Here is a 19,684-nt window from a genome sequence, read left to right as displayed (position 1 = left end):
CTATTCTAAACTGAATCACCGGACAACTTCACATTTAACCGGGTTTTGGTTTGTTCCCGGGAACATATTGGCTTACCTACCTGTATGTCTCATAATGAGATTTAAAAAAAGCAAGTCTTACAGTGCAAGAATAGATCACCAGAAATGTCCCAAAATATTTTGAGTTTGTGAACAGAAGTCTGGTTAATAACTGTTTTCCATGCACACTATTTTCTTGAGTTCTTTGGTCATTCAAAAATTTTCATTTAAATTCAATCAATTTTAACAACAATTTTGTCCCTAAATTAAAGGTATTGGGCAATTTGAAAGTGGTTTCAGTAATAAAGTATAATGTGTACTGAATCTCTGCAATAGTCCTGGTGGTGTGCAGTTTTGTGGCGAGTTCTCTACTAGACCTCTACACAGATAAGCAGTGTTGAGAGTTAAATTAAATTACTGCACCAGGTGTGCCAGGTATTTACTTTGCAAAGTTGATCAGCGTATCAGCTTGCATTTGCAGATATCCTTTATGGTACTTGTGATCTCCTTTTTATTGTTGTCAAAGGTTGCGCTCATGGCTTGATTTGTTGGTTTTCAAAATATATATGAGAGACGCATTGCTACCTGGGGACCTTAAGCACCAATAACACATGACTGCTGTTCTGCTACCGCATGGTGTCCCTAAAATGCGTATGCGCATCATTAATATTTTGATAAGCTTTGCAGCCAAGCAAGAAGCAGAGCAGGGAAACCGGCCAGCGATAGCTAAGCCAGCTCTTCAATAAGAGCATGATTTTTCCATGTGAAACTATGTCATTGGCTCCAACCGGGATGCTGAAACTTCAATACTGGTTTGATATGATCACAGTAACGGAAACCAAATGGATAACTCTCATACGCCTGAGAGTACAACACGTTTAGAGAAAATATTTCAGCTTCAGTACCACATATGAAACAATATTTATCCAACACTAAACATGAAACATGTTGCAGCTTATGTGTGAAATAAAATGCTATTAAATTAGTGGAGAGATTAATCTTGAACAAAAAAAAAAAAGCTACAAATTAAATTTCCGTTCTGGTTTTGCTGTGATACTGCTTGGTTAAAGATATAATTATCACAGTATGTAACGTAGGTTTGTTTGAAGGCAGCTGCTCAAAAAAGGCGAGAGCTAATAAAATGTTATGCCTTCTGGAAAAGCACTAATTAACGATTGTAATGTGTGTGGTTTGGAACCCAGGCTAGTAACAGCAGAGCCCAGTTAGTACAGTACTGTTAAAACAGCAGTGACACTACTCTTAAATTCAATTAAAGCTAATCCATGTGTTTTGTTATTGGTATTTAAGGTCATCAAGCGTTTGTCAGAACAGAACAACATGGTTTTGAAGGTTTGTTTTGACTGCTGTCTCACTGTTTTAATTCTACAATACAATATGATGACTCTGCTGAATACAGTTACAGTTTTTTTTTTATTCCAACTTGGCCATATAAATGAAAACAACATATCGAAACGTTGGGCAGCTGGCTCTTTGAGCTAAAATTATATATATATATATATATTTATTTATTTATTTATTTTTAAACTATATGTGACACTGCACCTTTACACCTTTAAGTTTGTAATTTAAAATGTGTGGCTAGAATGATCCATTGGGCTATATTTAATTTCTCTCAGTGAATTTTTCTTGAACTTCAATGTTCTGGATATATATTTGGGAACCTGGAGTACAAGCAGAATAGGATTTGTAAGCTGTGAAGCAACCGCAAAGAACATGACAACAAAACTGAAGCCACATGTGAACATCATTTCAAAGAAAAACTGGGAAGATAGTTGAAGTAGCAGGGTAACTGGAAATTAAATTAAACCCACTGAAACCTCTTCTGAATGCTATAAAACACATTAAAACACAAGAAGAGAGAGGTTCTGAAACATGTCAGACTGTATAAAAATATAGTATACATGTATAAAAATAGTGTGTGTATGTATAATATATATATATATATATATATATTAGATTCAGCACAAACCAACAAGCGAGGAACTCTCACTGTAAACACTTTTTAGCTGGTGCCTTTTACTCCTTCACATGTGAAATTTCCTTCAGGGTCTCATCAAAACAAAGGAAATTCCTGGGATATTTTACATGGCCTTGGGTTAAGAACTCAGCAGTTTCATCAATCTCATTCTACTAGCTGAACTACCCACTCAACTACTTCTTGTAGATTGCTTGAACTGGCAATGATTATATTCCACTTTCAAATCCTCATTTCTTTTCCACCTCCATCATCATATTTTTATCATCATAGTTAAAAAGAGACTGTATTCCTTTTGGTCTACATATAGGCCTAGGCTAGATTAACGTTGTAATGGACTAGACATGCAGTAGTATTACTGCTCTCCCCCAGCTACAATTACTGAACTACAGATATGCGTTTAATATTGATTACACTTTGCTATGCTTTTACCATGACACACTTTTAGAAGGGAATGCTGGAATCCTGAATCCCTTGCAACATGCAGCATAACTTTGTGGAGGGCAGGGGTCATAAAAATATGTTGCCTATAAAAAAAACCAAAACACCAATACAGTCCCTTTAAGTATCATTGTCCCACATTTTGACATATTGAACAATAAATAGAAGATCTGGTGTACTATATATGCTCAGGTACAGGTCAGGCATACAAAAAGCTACAACTGAACATGTTTTAAGGAATATGATGCTAAAGCTAATAAGCAAATGTATGAGTTCTGTAGCAAAACTAACATTTTTGTTAGTAATATAAAAAATATTCCAATTTCTGAAGAAAAGATGACTAATACCAACTTAATTGAGTATATTTCTTTAACAATTTTGGAAAAAAAAATCTGGTGACCAAAATTGACCAGAGTAATTATACCTGAGTATATATAATAGATATACATTATTCTAAAAGGAACTGCTTTCAACATTCTCAAAAGTTGCTCAGGAAGTATTTTGCTGTCAGTCCCATTATACTTCAGCTAAAATGTAATATACATAAATGAACAGCTCTCTAGGGGATAACCTGTTCACCCTTCTGAAAAGTTGAAAGCAGTTAATTTTTTTTTTTTTTTTTTTTTTAAGTTAGTTCTTGATTAGACCAAATTTACGTAATCTCTTTAACAATTGATTGTCAGCCCCAGAATTTTTTTTTTTTTAATTATTATTATTATTATTTTTTTTTAAATTAGTAATTTATTTTATCATTGTGACGGCTATTTTACCATCCTTTGACTATAAGAGGAGACTTTCTGTGTTGTGTTTCCAAGTGATCCTTTACCTAGAAAAAACTGCACACAGCATTCACAAAAGAGACATGTTATCATTCTAATAATACATTGCTGCTTTAAAAAACAAGAACAACAAAAAGATCAGTGTAACTTTAGCTGTGTCTGAGTTTAATTGTACAGTGTCCAGATCTACCTCAGTACAGTGTATTCAAGCCAGCTGTGGGGATGGTACTGTATATCTGAATTAGTTCAGATTCAAACACACAGGTCAATTACAGCTCTGGAAGGCAAAACAATCAGGCTTTCTGTTCAGCCATTCCTTTATTGTTAGGCTCTGTGCACTGACTCAAGGGATGTACAGTATCTTTTTCAAAAGTATTCTTCAAGACTGGCAATAGAATTGTGTATGTACAGTATAGGGAAATAATAAAAGTCAGTTGTCTACTTTGTACTGTTGTAGCAAAAAAAAAAAAAAACACAACAACAACAACAACAACAGTCACTGCAAACTATCAAGTGGGTGAACCAATAATGTAAATGATAGGAAACAGAAAATCAATCTAGGATTATAGGATAGTTGTCATTAAGAACCCTTAAGCAGAATAGTGCATGCTTAGTGCTGCATTACCTGCTTTTGTCTTATTTTCACTTACAAACCCTCTGAAAAATGGCATATTTTTAAACATTTTCAACAGAAGCATTTCAGGTGGCCAACTTTTTTTTTTTTTTTAAATATTGTTATTCATTCCAGTTGAAATATTTGCAACTGTACTATGAACACACAGCTAGACCTGTTCAACCAATATCAATACATGTACACTGTGCACATAGATAGACCACTTTGAAGAAGTCGGTCGGTATTTGTACTGTATATGAAAATGAATAGAAAAGACCCCTATATATCTCTCCACTATTACTCACGAGTTAACCTTTCCTCCTTCAAATGAAGGAAATCCTATTAAGTTGTACAAAGATACATTGGCATTTGGGCAAAACTCAATTTAACCCTTTGGTTTCAAAATGCTGCAGCTTGTCTTACAGATTCCCAGAATGCTTTCTGGTGCTTGTATCCTTGTCTAGGACTTTTAGTGCTTATCAAAGAGGAACTTCCAAAGGCGTGTCAGGATCTAAAAGCTCAGATAAAACTAATGCTTGCTGCTTGCCGATCCTGGTGAGGCTGGTTTCGGCAGTAACACAAGAAGCCTGATCTGGATTACATCTGAATGAGAAAGGCCCACAGATTTTATACAGGTTCCTCACATGCTTTTTAAAATTACACTGTATTGGCTACAGAGCCTCCCAGCGCTGGTGTTAAACATAGCTGGAGCATTTCCTCACAGCACTCATGGACTCAAACATGTTTCTCAAGTTCTCTCAAGGAGGTTGTTATTTTATCTCCAAGATCTGCAGCATCTGCTTTAACTCTAGCAGAGCCCAATCATTCACACTTCCATTCTTCCCCTAGAACTCCAGTCAATCACAGTTAGTGTTCGCATCTGGATTGACATCAGTTATTAAATCCTGGCTGACATTCTGTTTGGAGCACTGCTAGGCATAATTCTATTAACACTGCAGAAAAACTAGAGGGATTCCATATGAAAAATTTGCAAGACCAACCCTATCTGTTTTCGAAGAGCACTGTCTCACTCAGGACCCTGCGCCTTGAGATGAGTTTCCTGTTTTTTGTATGTTTAGTTGGTTAAAGTTTCTAACTTACCTGGAATCTTTGGTCTGCCTCACTCTCACCAATTTGCTGCAGTAAATCTCCACTTGCTTGGCCAACGTTACCTGCTGCCTGGAGCAGGACCTGACGAGGCTGACATAATTAAGATAAAAATTAATAAATCTATGGAATAAGTTATACATTATGAAAAAATGACACAGGAGGGCTAAGGCAGTCAACACAAACACAGTTTAGTAAAAGGTAGCTTTCTTGGAGGCTCAATATTTGGATACCCAAGAACCAGTCGATCCTAGTAAATTCTTTATTTTATTTTAATTTTTTTGCTTTAATAGTGGGCTGTTGAAAAGACGATGAGCAAAACTGTTAAACTGTCTTTGTATTATTCAAGCGATAACTACTGGATGTATGAAGTACAATACAGGGAGATTCCTCTGAGATTCAGTATGTCCTCTAGATATAGCTATTGTGTGACATCTTATGGGCTTTACTTGCTCTTATCTGCCCCCTATTTTACTGCATTTAATACTGTACTTTAGAGTATTGTAATCTGTCAAATGTTATTTAATCTGTAGTATTTTGTATTTAATTATATCCTGATGCAACTAACACTGACACTGTTATCTGCTCCATTATTGAATCGTATTGTGTCATACTTGTACTTGCTAGAACCAAAGTCATTGTATTTGTCTTGCTTTTAATTGTATTATTACTTGTACTGTGATTCTTGAAATGTATTTGTTTAGGACTGTAAGTCGTCCATGGATAAGGGCGTCTGTTAAGAAATAAATAATAATAATTATGGATTTTACTTTAAAAAGGTCCTGGGTTGTAATATAAAATCTGGTATGCGTTGCTTCCACTCTGGGCACGATTCCACTTGTCATTAGCTATTATCTGTAAAGTTGCATTTGGTTCAGTATGGCTCTAGAGTAGCTATTTATAGCAGACTGTAGTTAAGTCCCGGGTTACCTCAGTACTGGCTGGCTGAGCTGTCTTGAGCATATCAGAGACGGCGCAGGCAAGGTTCTTTGCAGCGTGAAGGAGATTGTGCCCATTGCCACCCTCATCCTCCACTAGAGCCGCAAGCAGCTTCACCCCCTTGGACATCTCCGTCAAGTTGGAGGAGATGGTGGTCACAGCACAGCCCACCGCTGTGTAGTCTGTGTCAGCTGGACCCCCTGAATAAAGCAAAACAAATCAGAAATTAGAACAAAAGGTACAAAAATATACTGATGTATGAAATCAATAAAGGGTCTGTCAGAGTAGCTTAATTAACTGAAGCATCTATGTGCTTTGTACAATGTGAATGCAGTGTGCTTAATTTTCAAATCACTCTGAATTACTGTATAATCTTGCAAATCTGCACATGTTCTTATGTAATGGGAATGCATTTTTATACAAAAGATGAACTCACTGGCTTATATGCATAACTGTTTTGCAAAATGTGAAGCTCTATTGCAAATCAAAGGATTTAGAGTGGTTCTAAAAGTTCTGAGCTGTGCTGGTATGGCGACATATTTAAAAAAAAAGGGCAGAATACCTGTTAGCCAATGAGATTGCTCCCTCTATTCTTGCCATTTTATAAAACCAAGTATAAAACCATGGGCCTATATGCACGATTATACGGTAGGCCTAGTCGACTCTGGTAATTTAGGTTGCTTTCCCAAAGGAAGGATAGAAATAAGTGCCTAGAATGCTTTTGTAGATCAACAAAGGTAAAGAGCTAAACCCACGAACAGGCTGCTGTGGTAAGAGCTGAATGTTAGTCCACTGCTGTTTGAAGAGTGCTCATATGTGGGTAATTGATCTCAGTTCCTGTGTGTTGTTTGGCTTGTTTTGTTAATAAACGTGTGCACTAGCAGCTTTCTTGCCTCCGCGTCTCATTACTGCCGCTATCCTGTTACATATGGTTTTAAAAGTACCTGCAGTGAGATTGACCACCGACGCGGTCCCTGCAGTAATGGCATCCACCTGAGAATGGATCTCGTGCTTGGATTCGTCCATTTTATTTTTACGCCATGCTTTGGAGGCCTGGGATTGACAAGGAACAAGAGTATAGTTACCATTCTATCACTTTTTGTTTTTAAAATTAGCTGGCCAATATTATTGTAGCAGATCTAATTTTAAATGTATATTCTTTTGTTTCACTTTTAATAAAATAAACTCAAAATAACAGCATTGTGTATGCCAAATGGAAAAGTAAAATGTGCAGTGTAACCACATTTTCACACCTCTAAAGTACTAAAGCTATCAAAGAGTTTCACTGCAAATCTGAACGTACTGCAAAAAAGTCACAAGTACAATATGTGAAGAAAGAAAAAATACTTGTTTTTTAGAGGACGCCACCACTTCCAAAATAAAGTGAAAACTATATAAAACTGCTTTGAAATAAATACATACATTTTAAAAATGAAGATTTTGTTCTAAAGTTTAGTACTTACAGCATCCTGCCCAAGAGGTGGCAATGTGTCAAACTCATCCAGCGTGGCCTGTGCTGCTTGCACAGCATGCATGCTGGAGTTAATGGTACCCATCAGAGCCTGTTGAGCCGAGGTCTGTAACACAAACATTCAGAAGACTGATAATCCGGCCTAATAAAAAGGTTAAGTTTTGAAAAACAATACCGGTAGTACATTTTCTGTTTTTAGAAGAAAAAAAAACAAAAAACACACACAGCTCAAAAGGCGTCTGCACGGCCATAGCCATACAGACGGGCACCGACCAAAAGCTTGCTGTCGATATGATCAAGAACATATTATATTTGTGCAAAAATTAGCTTGAAGAATAGATGGTGCTTGGGAGTGTACAAATAAAGGCTGCTTACCAGAGGAGGCATGTGCCCCCTGTGCATCTGTCCACTGGTGATGTGCTGCTTGGCCTGTGGCATGGTGCCCACCTGGAAGCTCTCTGGGCCGCCAGCTCCAGAGCGCATGATGGCTGGCAAGGCCACAGAGCCGTGCTCCACTTTACCAACCCGGTTAAACTGCTGCTGGAGAACGGTGGACCTGAGAGGAAGTAGGGAGGGGGATGCTAGGTGAAAATCACAGGAAACTACGCCACATTTTAACTTAACCTTTGTTGGATTCATTTTTTTTTTTACAAAATAAAATAAAACCAACCAATAGAAGATCTGCATTATCTCCGCGTCAGTCCAATCATAAGTGAGCGGAGGCGGGACAAACAGTTGAAGGTATTCTCTGCCTTAGCTGACAGCCTTGAGTAAGTTTAACCAATGGGAGAGTCAAAGATCTGCCCTGGTTTTGCAGCTGTCCAATCATGAGTGAGCAGAGGTGGGACATAAATATGCGAGACCCTAAGCGGTGTAACAATTGCTGAATTTTGTGCGACATTGCTTATCATAGAGCGTCATTGAGAATTATATTGAGAACAAAGTCATATTTGGATTTACTTTTGTACAAATAAATGTCAGACAACGAGATACATACCACAAATACCCAAACCGACATAGAGGCAATTATGTGGAATTACTTTCTACAACAGCATGTTAAGCAATCACATGTCTCGGGTGCCTCTAGCAAGATTCAGAACAATTTAATCTCTTCAGGTTTTGCTAGATGCAATAAAAACGAAAAAGTACAGGAAGTCATGTACGTAGCTGTCATGGTAAACGCAGCTCAGCTGTCTTGTGTTTTCACATATGTCACTGACAGTGGCCCGAATGAACGGTTGTTCTGTGAAAATGTGTTACATTTACTAAAAAAAAAAAAAAAAATAATAATAATAATAATAATAATAATAATAATAATAATAATAATAATGCTTTTAAAAAAAAAACAATTCTACCGCTATAAAAGATTGTTACCTTTCCTAAATGTGGACGGGTTAATCTACCGATTAATCAATTTATGCCCATAGATTAACCGATCAAACATTTTAAGCCCTAATATATATATATATATTCATTTTCAGTTTCACACACACACAATATTTGTAATCATTAGAAACTTTAATACAGAAGATTAAAAATGTGTTTTAAAAAAAAAAAAAAATCACTGTGTCTTTTCATCAACACAGCAGTAGCCAGGTTAGACATGCATATCTTATTGCAACATCATAACCCAATATAAATAAATACCCCCTTATGTTATTAAGCATCAACTTACTTCTTTGGCGACACAGAGTCCTCTAACATGGTAGATTCTTCATCTCCCTCCAAGCCAAAGTGGTCCTTACTTTTTTTCTGTTACGATAATGCAAAAAAATGATATATAGATTTTTAGTGTGATGGTGGAATCAATGGGTTTTGGATTCCTTCTTACATTTTTTAGGAACTTACTATAAGCCCAGTCGCTGAAATCAATCAATTATAAAAAAAAATATAAAATAAAAAAAAACACTTGCAGGAATTGATAATAAAACTGAAACCTTCTAAATATATCTCTTGGTTAGAAAACCAAATCTCCAATCTCCACGGAGACCAAAATTGACATCACTGCCCTTTATCTGTACCAGCAGCAGTAAAACACCTACAGAAAAATCTGTTATCAAATCAGCATCAGAGTAAGAATTAACTATAAAACAGGCTTTACTTTACTACCCAAGACTGTTAAACAATGTACCTTTTTAAGAATGATGTCGATGTAGCCAGCAATCAGCTGTGCAATCTGTTCCCCTTCGGTTGTCTGAACAGAGTAGTAGCCATCTTGATAGTCACCGAAATCCTGATCATAGAAATGTAGTTATAGATCATCATCTAGGAAACTGCCAGCCCTGGAAGTAGACTAGAGCAATATGAAAACCCCCAAGCACTGTACAGCAAGATAAAGCATGTCTTAACATTAACACAGATCCTGAAAACCCAAGAGACATGTTGGTTATTAAAATGAACGCAAACAGATCTTAACTATGGAGTTACAAACTGTTTGACAAAGAAGTGAGCTGCAAAAGAAATCCTTGTGTAAGTTATTAGTGTAACATGAAAAGCACCCCCCATACCAAGGTGAAGCTCTTGGGAGATGCAGCCCAGCGCTTGATATTGGTGAGGTTCCACTCCTGGATCACCTCCTTGGTTTTCTCATCGACTCTCATCACGCACTCCTTCGTGATCCCCAGCAAGCGGGGTACCAGTTTGTTCTTGCCTTTCATTTTCTCCTGCAAAAAAAAACTTTCATCACTATAAACACAAAACAGACAACCCATGCTGTTCACAACAGCATCTTCTGTGACACAATTCTTTCATTTTTTGCATTGTAATTCTATTCAGAATTGAAATATCCCACCCGTATCATTCTTGTTTGACAAACATATATCCTCTTATTTTTATCCACACGTCAAATGGGGACTCGATCACAAAAAAAATGCAATATTTGTCTGGTTTTTTTTAAATAGTATTCTCTATTTTGTAAAACATATTACCTTTACTAAAAAGAATGACACTCCGTAGGTTTTAAGAGACCTGGCCAATTTGACGTAGCTCACTTTTGCTTCAATTTCTGTCATGCTCTGGCTGCTGTGGTGAGCCTGCCATGAAAGAAAACGGTATATAACAGTGTAATCTCAGAAAAAAAAAGTCCTTCCTGGTAACTGAAAAATTATAGTTATTAGTTTGAACCGGCCTGTACTCACAAGTTATGTATAGAATGAAAATGAAAAATTGAAACTAACACAAGAGAGAGGGGTCCATAGAAAACACAAGAATTTGGTGAAAAGCACCAACAAACTGGTGATTACCAAAAAAACATTTATGGGATAGAGGCACAAGACATTTAAACAAAAATCGGTATTGGACTACTGGGTGTACATGCTTAATGAGCTATCAAACCTTTATGTAGAGAATGGGCATAAAGGACTTATCTTATGACCAAATACGGCTGAACAAAATGGGTCCGGAGCGAAGATCTGAACGTGATTAACAGAGTACAGGCCAGACGGGTCTAAGCTGTGCTTCATGATGTTGTGCTCAGAACAAGCTGTTCTAGAAACTCACCTGAAAGATTTTCTTTTCTCCCTTGTTTTTGATGTATTCTTTTGGCAGGAACTCCTTTAAACTGAAACAAAAAAATATAACATTTAAATTTAGTGCAAATTCCTTCAAAGCATGTGGTTTTGGCATGATAAGGCCAATATAACGCCTGCTGCCTTTAGACGTCTCTGATATTACACAAGGGACCCATTCACAGCTGCGTCAACAAGGGTCATATACAAAAGACAAGAGTCTAAGTAAGGATCTGACCCATGACCTTCTGCACAGCAACCCAGTCTTGTTACTACTTATTAAGGAATGCTTAAACAAAAGGTGTGGTTTCCTGTTAGACACATGTATAAAAGATAAAGCCAGTGGTACTCACTCCAAGAATCCAGGCTTGTGCTTCTGCTCGTTGTGATCTCCAAACTGAATCTGGCACTGAAACCCTGCAAATTCACAGGCCTTGTCGAAGGAGACAGGATGGGAACCGTTCAAGATGTCATCTCGAGCCTTCACATGAAAAAATAAAGAACTATTTATTTCAAAACACATTTCGGGTGATAATTTTAAATTGATCATTAAATAGAAAAAATGCAGCCTTACTGTAATTTGTTGGCGAATAAAGAGTAAAAGTAAATAAATAACTTTATATGTAATTAAAAGACGATATATACTCAAAGTTCCTTTTGGTGTAACATCACACGTACTGTAGAACAAATGCACTATAAAATGGTTGTTTTGACAGAAAGATATTAGTTAGGTATTGTAGAGATAAAACATAGTACTCTTTTCAAATCACCCATTCTTGTCGCAGCATCAACCACAAATGCCAATTTGTATCAAACAACATATTACAATGCTTTTTACCCTCAATTTTCTAGTGAAGTGGATTGGGTTATATAGTTATGGCTCCTTTAAAATCTGTATGCTGTGTTTAATTTATGAAATGCTTGTATCTTGCATTTCCTCTAGGGATTGGCAAACTGGGTTCAGAGATAATACTGAAAGTCCCTGGCTGCTTTTTTAAAAAAATTGCACAACTACCGTGATGACCAGCTGACTGTAAAGGTCAGAAATAGTTTAGAAAGCAGCAACTGGCCACTCCTTTACTCTGTTCTTGTGATACTTTGTTCTCACACCAAGGGAGACTGTGGATTGTTGCACACGCTTAATGCAGAGATCCAGCTAAGTCAAGTACTTGAGGAAAAGATGATCTGTTTCAGCAAGCATAAAACCAGACTCCAGGAGCTTTGCTAAAGCTGCAGTTTAGGTTTTGCAAAGTGTGAAAATAATCAAAATACCAACAATTATCTTGAAGTTTCAAGTGTGGGATTGTAAGACAGAAGCCACAACATTGATTGCGTTCAGGGAGAAAGACTGAAAGATATATTTGCTGGGAATATATCCTAATCAGATAACTTATCTGAATTAGAACCAGGACTTGTACTGCGTTAAAGTAGTGCAGACTTCCCTTTCAGTAACATTACTTTTGAAAAGTTACAATGACAAAGGATACAACTAAAACGGTTCAAAATTTTTTTTTTAAAAAAAACCTTCTTTAATCTCTAGCTTACTCTAAACGTCAAGAAATAATTTCCTGTAATTTCTTAAGAGTTCAGTCATCGATAAGCAGTTAAGGAGGGGATAACAAATAAGTGAAAAACATTTCTGATGCAGGAAGGACATTATTTGTCTTGGCTTAATGAACTGCATTCAGCTGTGTTTATAATACCATCAAAGAGCTCATTTAAGTGTTTGTTCTGGCAAAGACAATAACATTTTGGGTAGTACTCTCTGTTCCTAATTAAGGCAATGCAACTACCGCAGTTTAATGCATATTATTCAAGATGGGCTCCGCTGGGTTCCCTCACAAATTCTCAAAGTGCCCCCCTCCCTACCTGCACGTATAGCAGATTGAGCTGCACTGGGTCTCTGGAATCCACATTCTGATCTGAGTAGAAGAACTTCCTCCTCAGAAGCAGCGTTTCTGTTTCTTCCACGCCCTGTTCTCTGAGCGTGCGCCCGTGGTCCAGCCAGTTCACTGCAAATGACAGGTTCTTCAGTGTCACCCGAACACAACGCATTTAAAAATGAGAAGACAGAAAAGAAAGCTCAGGGTGAAAACTCACTGTCATCGTCGGTGTGGAGCTTCTGCTTCAGCTTCTCCATCTTCTTGTCGTCTCGCATGAGTGTTTTGTCCTTTTTCAGGGTCCCATAGTTCTCCTCTTTCTTTTCCTCTACAATGTCGTGCACCAGCGAGTACTCATCATAGTTTGTGATGCCTGTGTTAATGCAGAACAAGAGGTGCTCAACAGGCAATGCAATTTGCAAGACAATTAGATGAAATGGATTAGTACACCTGCTTTTCATACGCACTCCAGTGTACCATCCCACACTCCATTTACTGACACTTACCTAATGTAATCGCTAGAAACAATCACGAGAGTGGGTGGAATTTCATATTTAAAAAGGGACCCCTTTCGACAGCAAGTAACTACACAGGAAAATAAACCCTCAACACAATAACTTGTCGTTTATTATATTGGTCTTGTACTGTACACTGCTACCCAATACGATGTTACCACATCTTCCATGTTAAGTAGTATCTTTCTTCGACTGAAACGGTAATAACAAGGATTAGAATTTTTGGTTTCAATATATTCAAATATTTTAATACAAAAAAGGACAACGTGAGTGTATCTTAGGTTGTGCTTGACTCTGCCGAGTTCCTATATTTAACTAAACACCATATTTCTTGGTATCCAGTTAGGCCGATATTTACAGGGGCTTTGTAATACTTGTGCATATACATCTGCAGCTATTTCATGTGTTGCATATAAGCATTTTTTTTGTTAAATACCACAGTAGATGCCTAACAGAGGTCATATTTGCACCACTTAGTCTGAACTGTTTTTTTGGGGGGAAATGATGCAACTGTTACACTTGAGTAAAAGCTTAGGAAATGTGCCCCTATGTCTCTGATGAATCAAAAGAGAATCCTCACCTATCCTGGCGCAGATCGTCATTAGCATATCTCCAACAATTTTGGAATCATCCACCATAACTGTTTTAACAGTCCCATCCAGCATCCTGATCTTCAGGGGTCTGTGCTTCTTCTTGTAATCCAAGGTGTCCTGAAAACAGCAACAGTATTCAATGCAAGGCTTCCGAGTGTGCCAACCACACCCTAGCCCACCATACCTGAGATCCAACAGCATCCCATAATAAACTTAAAACTTGCAATGTGATGCAACATCAGCAATATTAAAATATACTTCATTAATATACTGGTGACAAATAATAAATACTACTGGCATGGGAAATGCCCCCCAAGCCTCAGCTGTCATGAAAACTTGTAGGCAGATAGACCATGCCGCTGCTACACGCCTCAAGTTCTGTTGCAACAGGTTTACTGCCGACTCACCCCATTCCTCAGCATGTAATAATCAAGCGCTTTCCCAGCCTCAAGCCAGATCCCCTTCTTAGGGTCTTCATCCGACAGGAACAATCCGTAATCATTAGCTGAAAGCAGAACATGACAAAACTATTACATTTCTCTGCAGTTAATAAAACTAACAGTATCGTCAGACAGACGTTTTGGGCATAATTATTTCAGAAGTATATATTTTATTTTATCGAAGTCTGTGTACAATACCTTAAATAGTTGTGTGCGAATGTCTGCATAAAGAAAACAATGAGCGTCTGGCTTAATCACCTGCCACTCTGTACATACAATATTAGAGCTAATGGTAACATGAAAACAACCTTCATCCTCCATACTGTATCTACTGTACATAAAAGGATGGGTCCTTCCGATGTCCCTAGGTTTGTATGCTCTCGATAAATTGAATGGTGTAACCACAGTTTTATCTTAAAATTGGATCAGACATCCTCTGGATACAAGTAAAAATCCTGTGTACTTCTTGTATATCACATTCAGGAAATGGAATTCAAGTAAAACATGTCAACATTAGACGAAAAACACTGAAAACACAAAAAAACTATTACAACTCAACTGTCATATTAAGTCACTACTAAAATGTAATGGATGAGGTACTTCATAACACATACGGTGCCTCAATAGGAAAAAACCTGCAACAAGGAGGGAGGTGAAACTGACAATACACCTAATATACATATTTGAAATTCCAACAATACTACATGATACTGCTTGGAGGAAAACGACTGGGGGAAAAAATAATTTCTCCTGGCTTTTGTTAATGCTAAACTGTCCAATCGCAGCTGGAGTTACAAGATTAAATTGTAACGCATGTCTGCTGTGAGGCATTTGTTACTCCTTAGCTTTCTGCTTTTAAAAAACAGATGGCCAGACTGCTGGTAACCAAGGAAAACTGATTACATATTACAGAATTGCACCTTAGCCAAGGGTGGGCCCATCCACTAAGGCCCAAAGATCCAATCTACAGGGATGGGAAGGGTGAAATGACAGGGTTTTCTTTCGCTCCAGCATGGATCAGCTGCATGTTAACATGATGGTCTCAGTATTTTACTAATTTCTCTTTTTTTTTTTTTTTTTTTTTTTTTAAATACCCAATGCTTACACATTTAAACTGCCTTACTTCCTACAGTATAAATGAGGCCTGTCTGTCTGTACTTTAAGTGCTTAGATTATTTAGTACAGCCAAAAAACTACCAAACACATGGTTAAAGATTTGGTGTTACATGTAAACAACTGAATTTAAAAAAAAAAAATTATCTAATAATAAAGTCATAAAGGTTAGATATCATATAAAGCAAGACTTTCATCAACTATCAAATGCAGAATTTTATATGTTGTAAACAGCCGAGTATACTAAATAAACAGTAAGAGCATGGTGTATAAAAATGACAGACTTCAAGGTTATTGTTACCACATGTGCAAAGATACTGCACTGACCTTGGAACAATGGAAACTAATTATTATGCTGTGTTGCTTGTTTAGTTTTTTTTGTTTTTATTTGAGGAACTGAATCATTCCATTACTGTAGCACCCCTGGCTAGAACGGTGCACACACAATTCAATTCCAGCATTATAAAACAAAACACACATTCCTATATTGATCGTGTCCTTTCTGGGTGTCAGCTGGGTTCTTTGCGGTTTTGCTTTGCCACGTGTCTTACAATGTACTTTTGATTATAGTTTTGTAAAATGAACGGCTGTCTTATCTCCTTTCAAAAATAACATACGGTCCTACAACCCTTGACTGTGTTCAGACAGCATTCCTTTTTACCCGAGTTATGGAGTTCACTTACAAAGCTGTAGGAATGGTTGACGACTTTGAGAAACGGCTACTTACGCTGGCCAGTTTGCGCCTCGGGGACCCTCTCCCGGATGATGCGGCAGGCGTCGTACACCATGGTGGAAGGTTCAAACTGCATGGTCTTCACGACGTTTCCCACGCCAATCTTCAGCGACAGGGCAACCATGGCGACTGTCTTCTCTCTGCTCCGCTACTTCACCTGACAACACATTAAAGATACCACTGTTATTAAATAAACCAATAGTTAGTTATAAGTTATTACAAGTTATAGATAGATAAATAAATAAATAAATACATACTAGACTCCCTTCTGCACTTCAGACTTATATAATGCAGCTTGACTCACTGCATTATTCTGATCTCATTAATAAAAGTTGCTGGATTCAGGAATCAAAAGCTCTATGACATTAACCCCTGACATCTGAAGTATTTCAGGGAATTCAATTGCTTTTTTACAGAAACTATTTTGACAACAACAGTTTGCAGACAGAACTGGTGCTTGTTGTGTAAGCAGCATATTTTGACATGCTCGAAGTACCTCAACAGACCCATATAGATGGTTAAACATGATTTTGGAAAAGAGTTTTAGGAAACTTCACAGGACACATAATCCGATTCATGCTGCCATGATACTCTCCAAAAAAAAAAAAAAAATAGAGTGTATATCACCTCAAAACTAGCAAATTCAGCAGCTTTGTGTTCTAAGATTGTTTGGAGTCACCAAGCTGTCCATTTGCATAAAACAACTTTAATATTAAGTTAAAGTGCAACACGAAACATGTTCCCTTATCGATGGTGTCGACTTAATTCTGTTAAGTTGGTTTTTGCAACACGCTTAAAAAAAACACGCGACACACACAACACACACACACACACACACACACACACACACACTAAGGGCACTGATATGCATGAACAAAGCTGACCACCAATGAATTGATAGGATTGCTGGGTTAGTTTGAGACCAGGTGGTCATGACTGTTAAGTTGATAACAACAGCAACTAAAACCATGGTACAGTACGTCAGTAATATTCATATCCCCCTGGGCGAGATAAAACAAACAAAAAAAAAAAGCAAAACACACATTTACAGATGTCATTCACCATGTCCTGCAATGTAGAATAGAATATCGAACAACTGCAAGCAAACTGGTTCATCAAAAACCAGACATGCACGTTCTAATATCTCAATGCGTGTACCAAACACCCAACATTAACATGAGAAAGGATAGGTGTTTCTGGAGAGATGTTTGTGGATAGATGTTTGCTACACTCTTATCCTGTGAGGGGGTTTCCTCCAGGGCAGTATTGAGGACACCTTGGTCATGCCAGTAACTCTTCCTTACAAAAGTAACTCTTCCTATTTGTCACAAAAACACCAAATACAGTTCCCCTTTTAGGCTACATTTCTGTGCAATCTGATATTGAAAACCTTTACCTTCATTAATAGGGAAGTAAATCATTTTGTAAATTCATCATGACAATGAAATTAGCCGAAAGTTTTTACATTTATTTATTGTTAGAAGTGAACAGAATACCGTACTTCTTCACTCAACTTTTAGAGTACCATTTGTTTGACCCTCATGAATCCTTGTTGTTTTTTTGTTTAGTCTCATGACTACAGTTTATGTTTAGTCCATCTCACATGACTAACATTACTACAGCGTCATGTTTACCGTTGCTTGCAGTTTAGTACAAAAATGTAACTTCTTCAAAATTGTGTTAACTCATTCCTACAGCAACGGTTTTGCTGTAGGATGTACATGGCCCACAACGAACAGTCCTGACAACACTCTGTGTAACAGGAATCAGCAGTGCTGGCAGCAAGGAGGAGTCTTGAGTGCCAATACATTTCTACTGGCAGCAAAGCCAAAAATAAATATTCCTCACGCCAACCTTTCCTCCATTTCAAGTTGACATGGTGGGAGTTGTTGTTGATGATGATGGTATTATAATTATTATTTTTTTAATTATTATTATACAAATAGTTAAGAGTTATTGAATTGACTACAAGATAAGAGTTTGGAAGAGTCCTGCTTTTTGTGCTACAGCCACCGCTCTCTCTCTCTCTCATGCAGTACTACTGTAAATGACTGATGCTGCCCAACACTACTTTGATTGGGTACAGCTCATTCGGCTTTCAATATGCAGTGTGTGGGTAGAGATTCATGACTTGCCGACAACTTTGGAGTAACGGCTATTCTGCGATGCCAAGAAGCATCTACATAGAGCTGAAAAAAGCCAACAACACTGCGTGGGACAATATGGGGATTAGAATAGTAACTGAGATTGTAATCATTCATAAATAAAATAAATCTCAACAGCTGTTCAACATGCAGTCAAACGGAATGAGCACAGCATGAACCACTAGCACCTACAGGAAAAACAGAACTGTAGCATTGTGAACCGGCAACATCTAGTACTTAAACAGATTTTAGTGTGCATTGAATCTAATAAGACTGACATCTGTTCCATGTATAGTTGGACTGTGCCTAACCATCAAGCACCACTGTATCACTCTTAATGTAATACAGGATCACTCGTGTGCTAAAATACTCATTTTTGTCTTTGCTCTAAAATTCAATTTGCATTATCTTGTCGAATGGAGAATAAAACGGTTAGTGTTAACATCATGCTACCTGCAAGGTTCATATATTCCGAAGATATTTGCACCAACGTTAACAGTTCACAGTAAATAGTACAAACTTGTTTCAGAGCTCAATAAATCTTCAAAAAACATTAAAAAAAAAAAAAAAAACAGGGACAGAATTAAAGGCTAAAGAAGGGAGGCACTGAAGCATTCACACATCTTTGATCCCTGTGGCTTCTCAGAAGAACACCTTGCCCGACGTGTTTCGGAACACAATATAGATCGAGATTGGCATCACTGGAAGACCTGTGCAGTCTGTCATATCAGAGTGTGGTTTCTTTTCTGCTTTCTAGAAGAATGTCGAATCATTTTTGCTTCAGCAATACTGCGCTGCTCACATCCCCAGCGACCTGTGATCATCCGGTGGTCAGGAAACTTCACACAAGCAGCTGACCAATGAGACAGAGCTGCAACAATAGTTTCCATGATGCAAAATCCAGAATAACACTACTGGGGATGCATGAGCTATGTTGGATTGACTTCAAAAGTGTCAAGATTCTCATAAAGTTATACAATTTTATTTGATGAATTATTCTACATTCTCTACTCACTGCGCTGGAAGACTGTCTTGTGTGTAAATGAGAGGCAGTGTACAGTGTTAGTATAGTATGGAATGCATACCCGAGAGTCTCCCTGGAGCCATTTATTTTTAACTGGTGACGAGCTGTGTACTTACAGCAGCGGAGTGAACACTGGCAGACCAGCCTGCCTGGAAAACATAAACACTTGCCCTGGTTCGGGTTGCAAAGTGGTACCCAGACTTCATTAATGTCAAACATTAACTGCTGGTCAACAAATAGAAGAAACAATAGTCCTCTATTGACTGTATGTGTGTGACCCTAATCAACCACTGCATTCATGGACAGAGAACTTTAGTCAAAATATCATACCTCAGCAGTCGCAACCATGCAGTGTGAGGAAGCAATTAAAAG

General features: G+C 37.6%; 1 protein-coding gene across 4 annotated transcripts in view; it reads right to left on the bottom strand.

Annotated features, from left to right (window-relative positions):
* LOC117409328 (talin-1) overlaps positions 1 to 19,684 on the bottom strand; it is a 97,320-nt gene that overhangs the window by 39,081 nt on the left and 38,555 nt on the right. For 3 of the 4 annotated variants that reach the window (XM_059020135.1, XM_059020227.1, XM_059020181.1), the window contains 17 exons: positions 16,139 to 16,301; positions 14,266 to 14,363; positions 13,846 to 13,975; positions 12,971 to 13,123; positions 12,740 to 12,882; positions 11,224 to 11,351; positions 10,863 to 10,923; positions 10,292 to 10,396; positions 9,872 to 10,027; positions 9,496 to 9,597; positions 9,040 to 9,116; positions 7,740 to 7,920; positions 7,357 to 7,470; positions 6,838 to 6,946; positions 5,885 to 6,093; positions 4,949 to 5,047; positions 3,226 to 3,291 (listed from right to left, as the gene is read on the bottom strand). In XM_059020135.1, the coding sequence (XP_058876118.1) occupies positions 3,226 to 3,291; positions 4,949 to 5,047; positions 5,885 to 6,093; positions 6,838 to 6,946; positions 7,357 to 7,470; positions 7,740 to 7,920; positions 9,040 to 9,116; positions 9,496 to 9,597; positions 9,872 to 10,027; positions 10,292 to 10,396; positions 10,863 to 10,923; positions 11,224 to 11,351; positions 12,740 to 12,882; positions 12,971 to 13,123; positions 13,846 to 13,975; positions 14,266 to 14,363; positions 16,139 to 16,268 (2,061 nt within the window). In that variant the 5' untranslated portion in view covers positions 16,269 to 16,301. The remainder of the gene's footprint in view (positions 1 to 3,225; positions 3,292 to 4,948; positions 5,048 to 5,884; positions 6,094 to 6,837; positions 6,947 to 7,356; positions 7,471 to 7,739; positions 7,921 to 9,039; positions 9,117 to 9,495; positions 9,598 to 9,871; positions 10,028 to 10,291; positions 10,397 to 10,862; positions 10,924 to 11,223; positions 11,352 to 12,739; positions 12,883 to 12,970; positions 13,124 to 13,845; positions 13,976 to 14,265; positions 14,364 to 16,138; positions 16,302 to 19,684) is intronic. The other variant, XM_059020275.1, reaches the window with a different exon arrangement.

The sequence above is a fragment of the Acipenser ruthenus genome, chromosome 1, assembly GCF_902713425.1.
Source record: "Acipenser ruthenus chromosome 1, fAciRut3.2 maternal haplotype, whole genome shotgun sequence".
Taxonomy (NCBI): Eukaryota; Metazoa; Chordata; class Actinopteri; order Acipenseriformes; family Acipenseridae; genus Acipenser; species Acipenser ruthenus.
The sequence above is the reverse complement of the archived record's forward strand: the minus strand, read 5'-3'. Positions and strand labels throughout refer to the sequence as shown.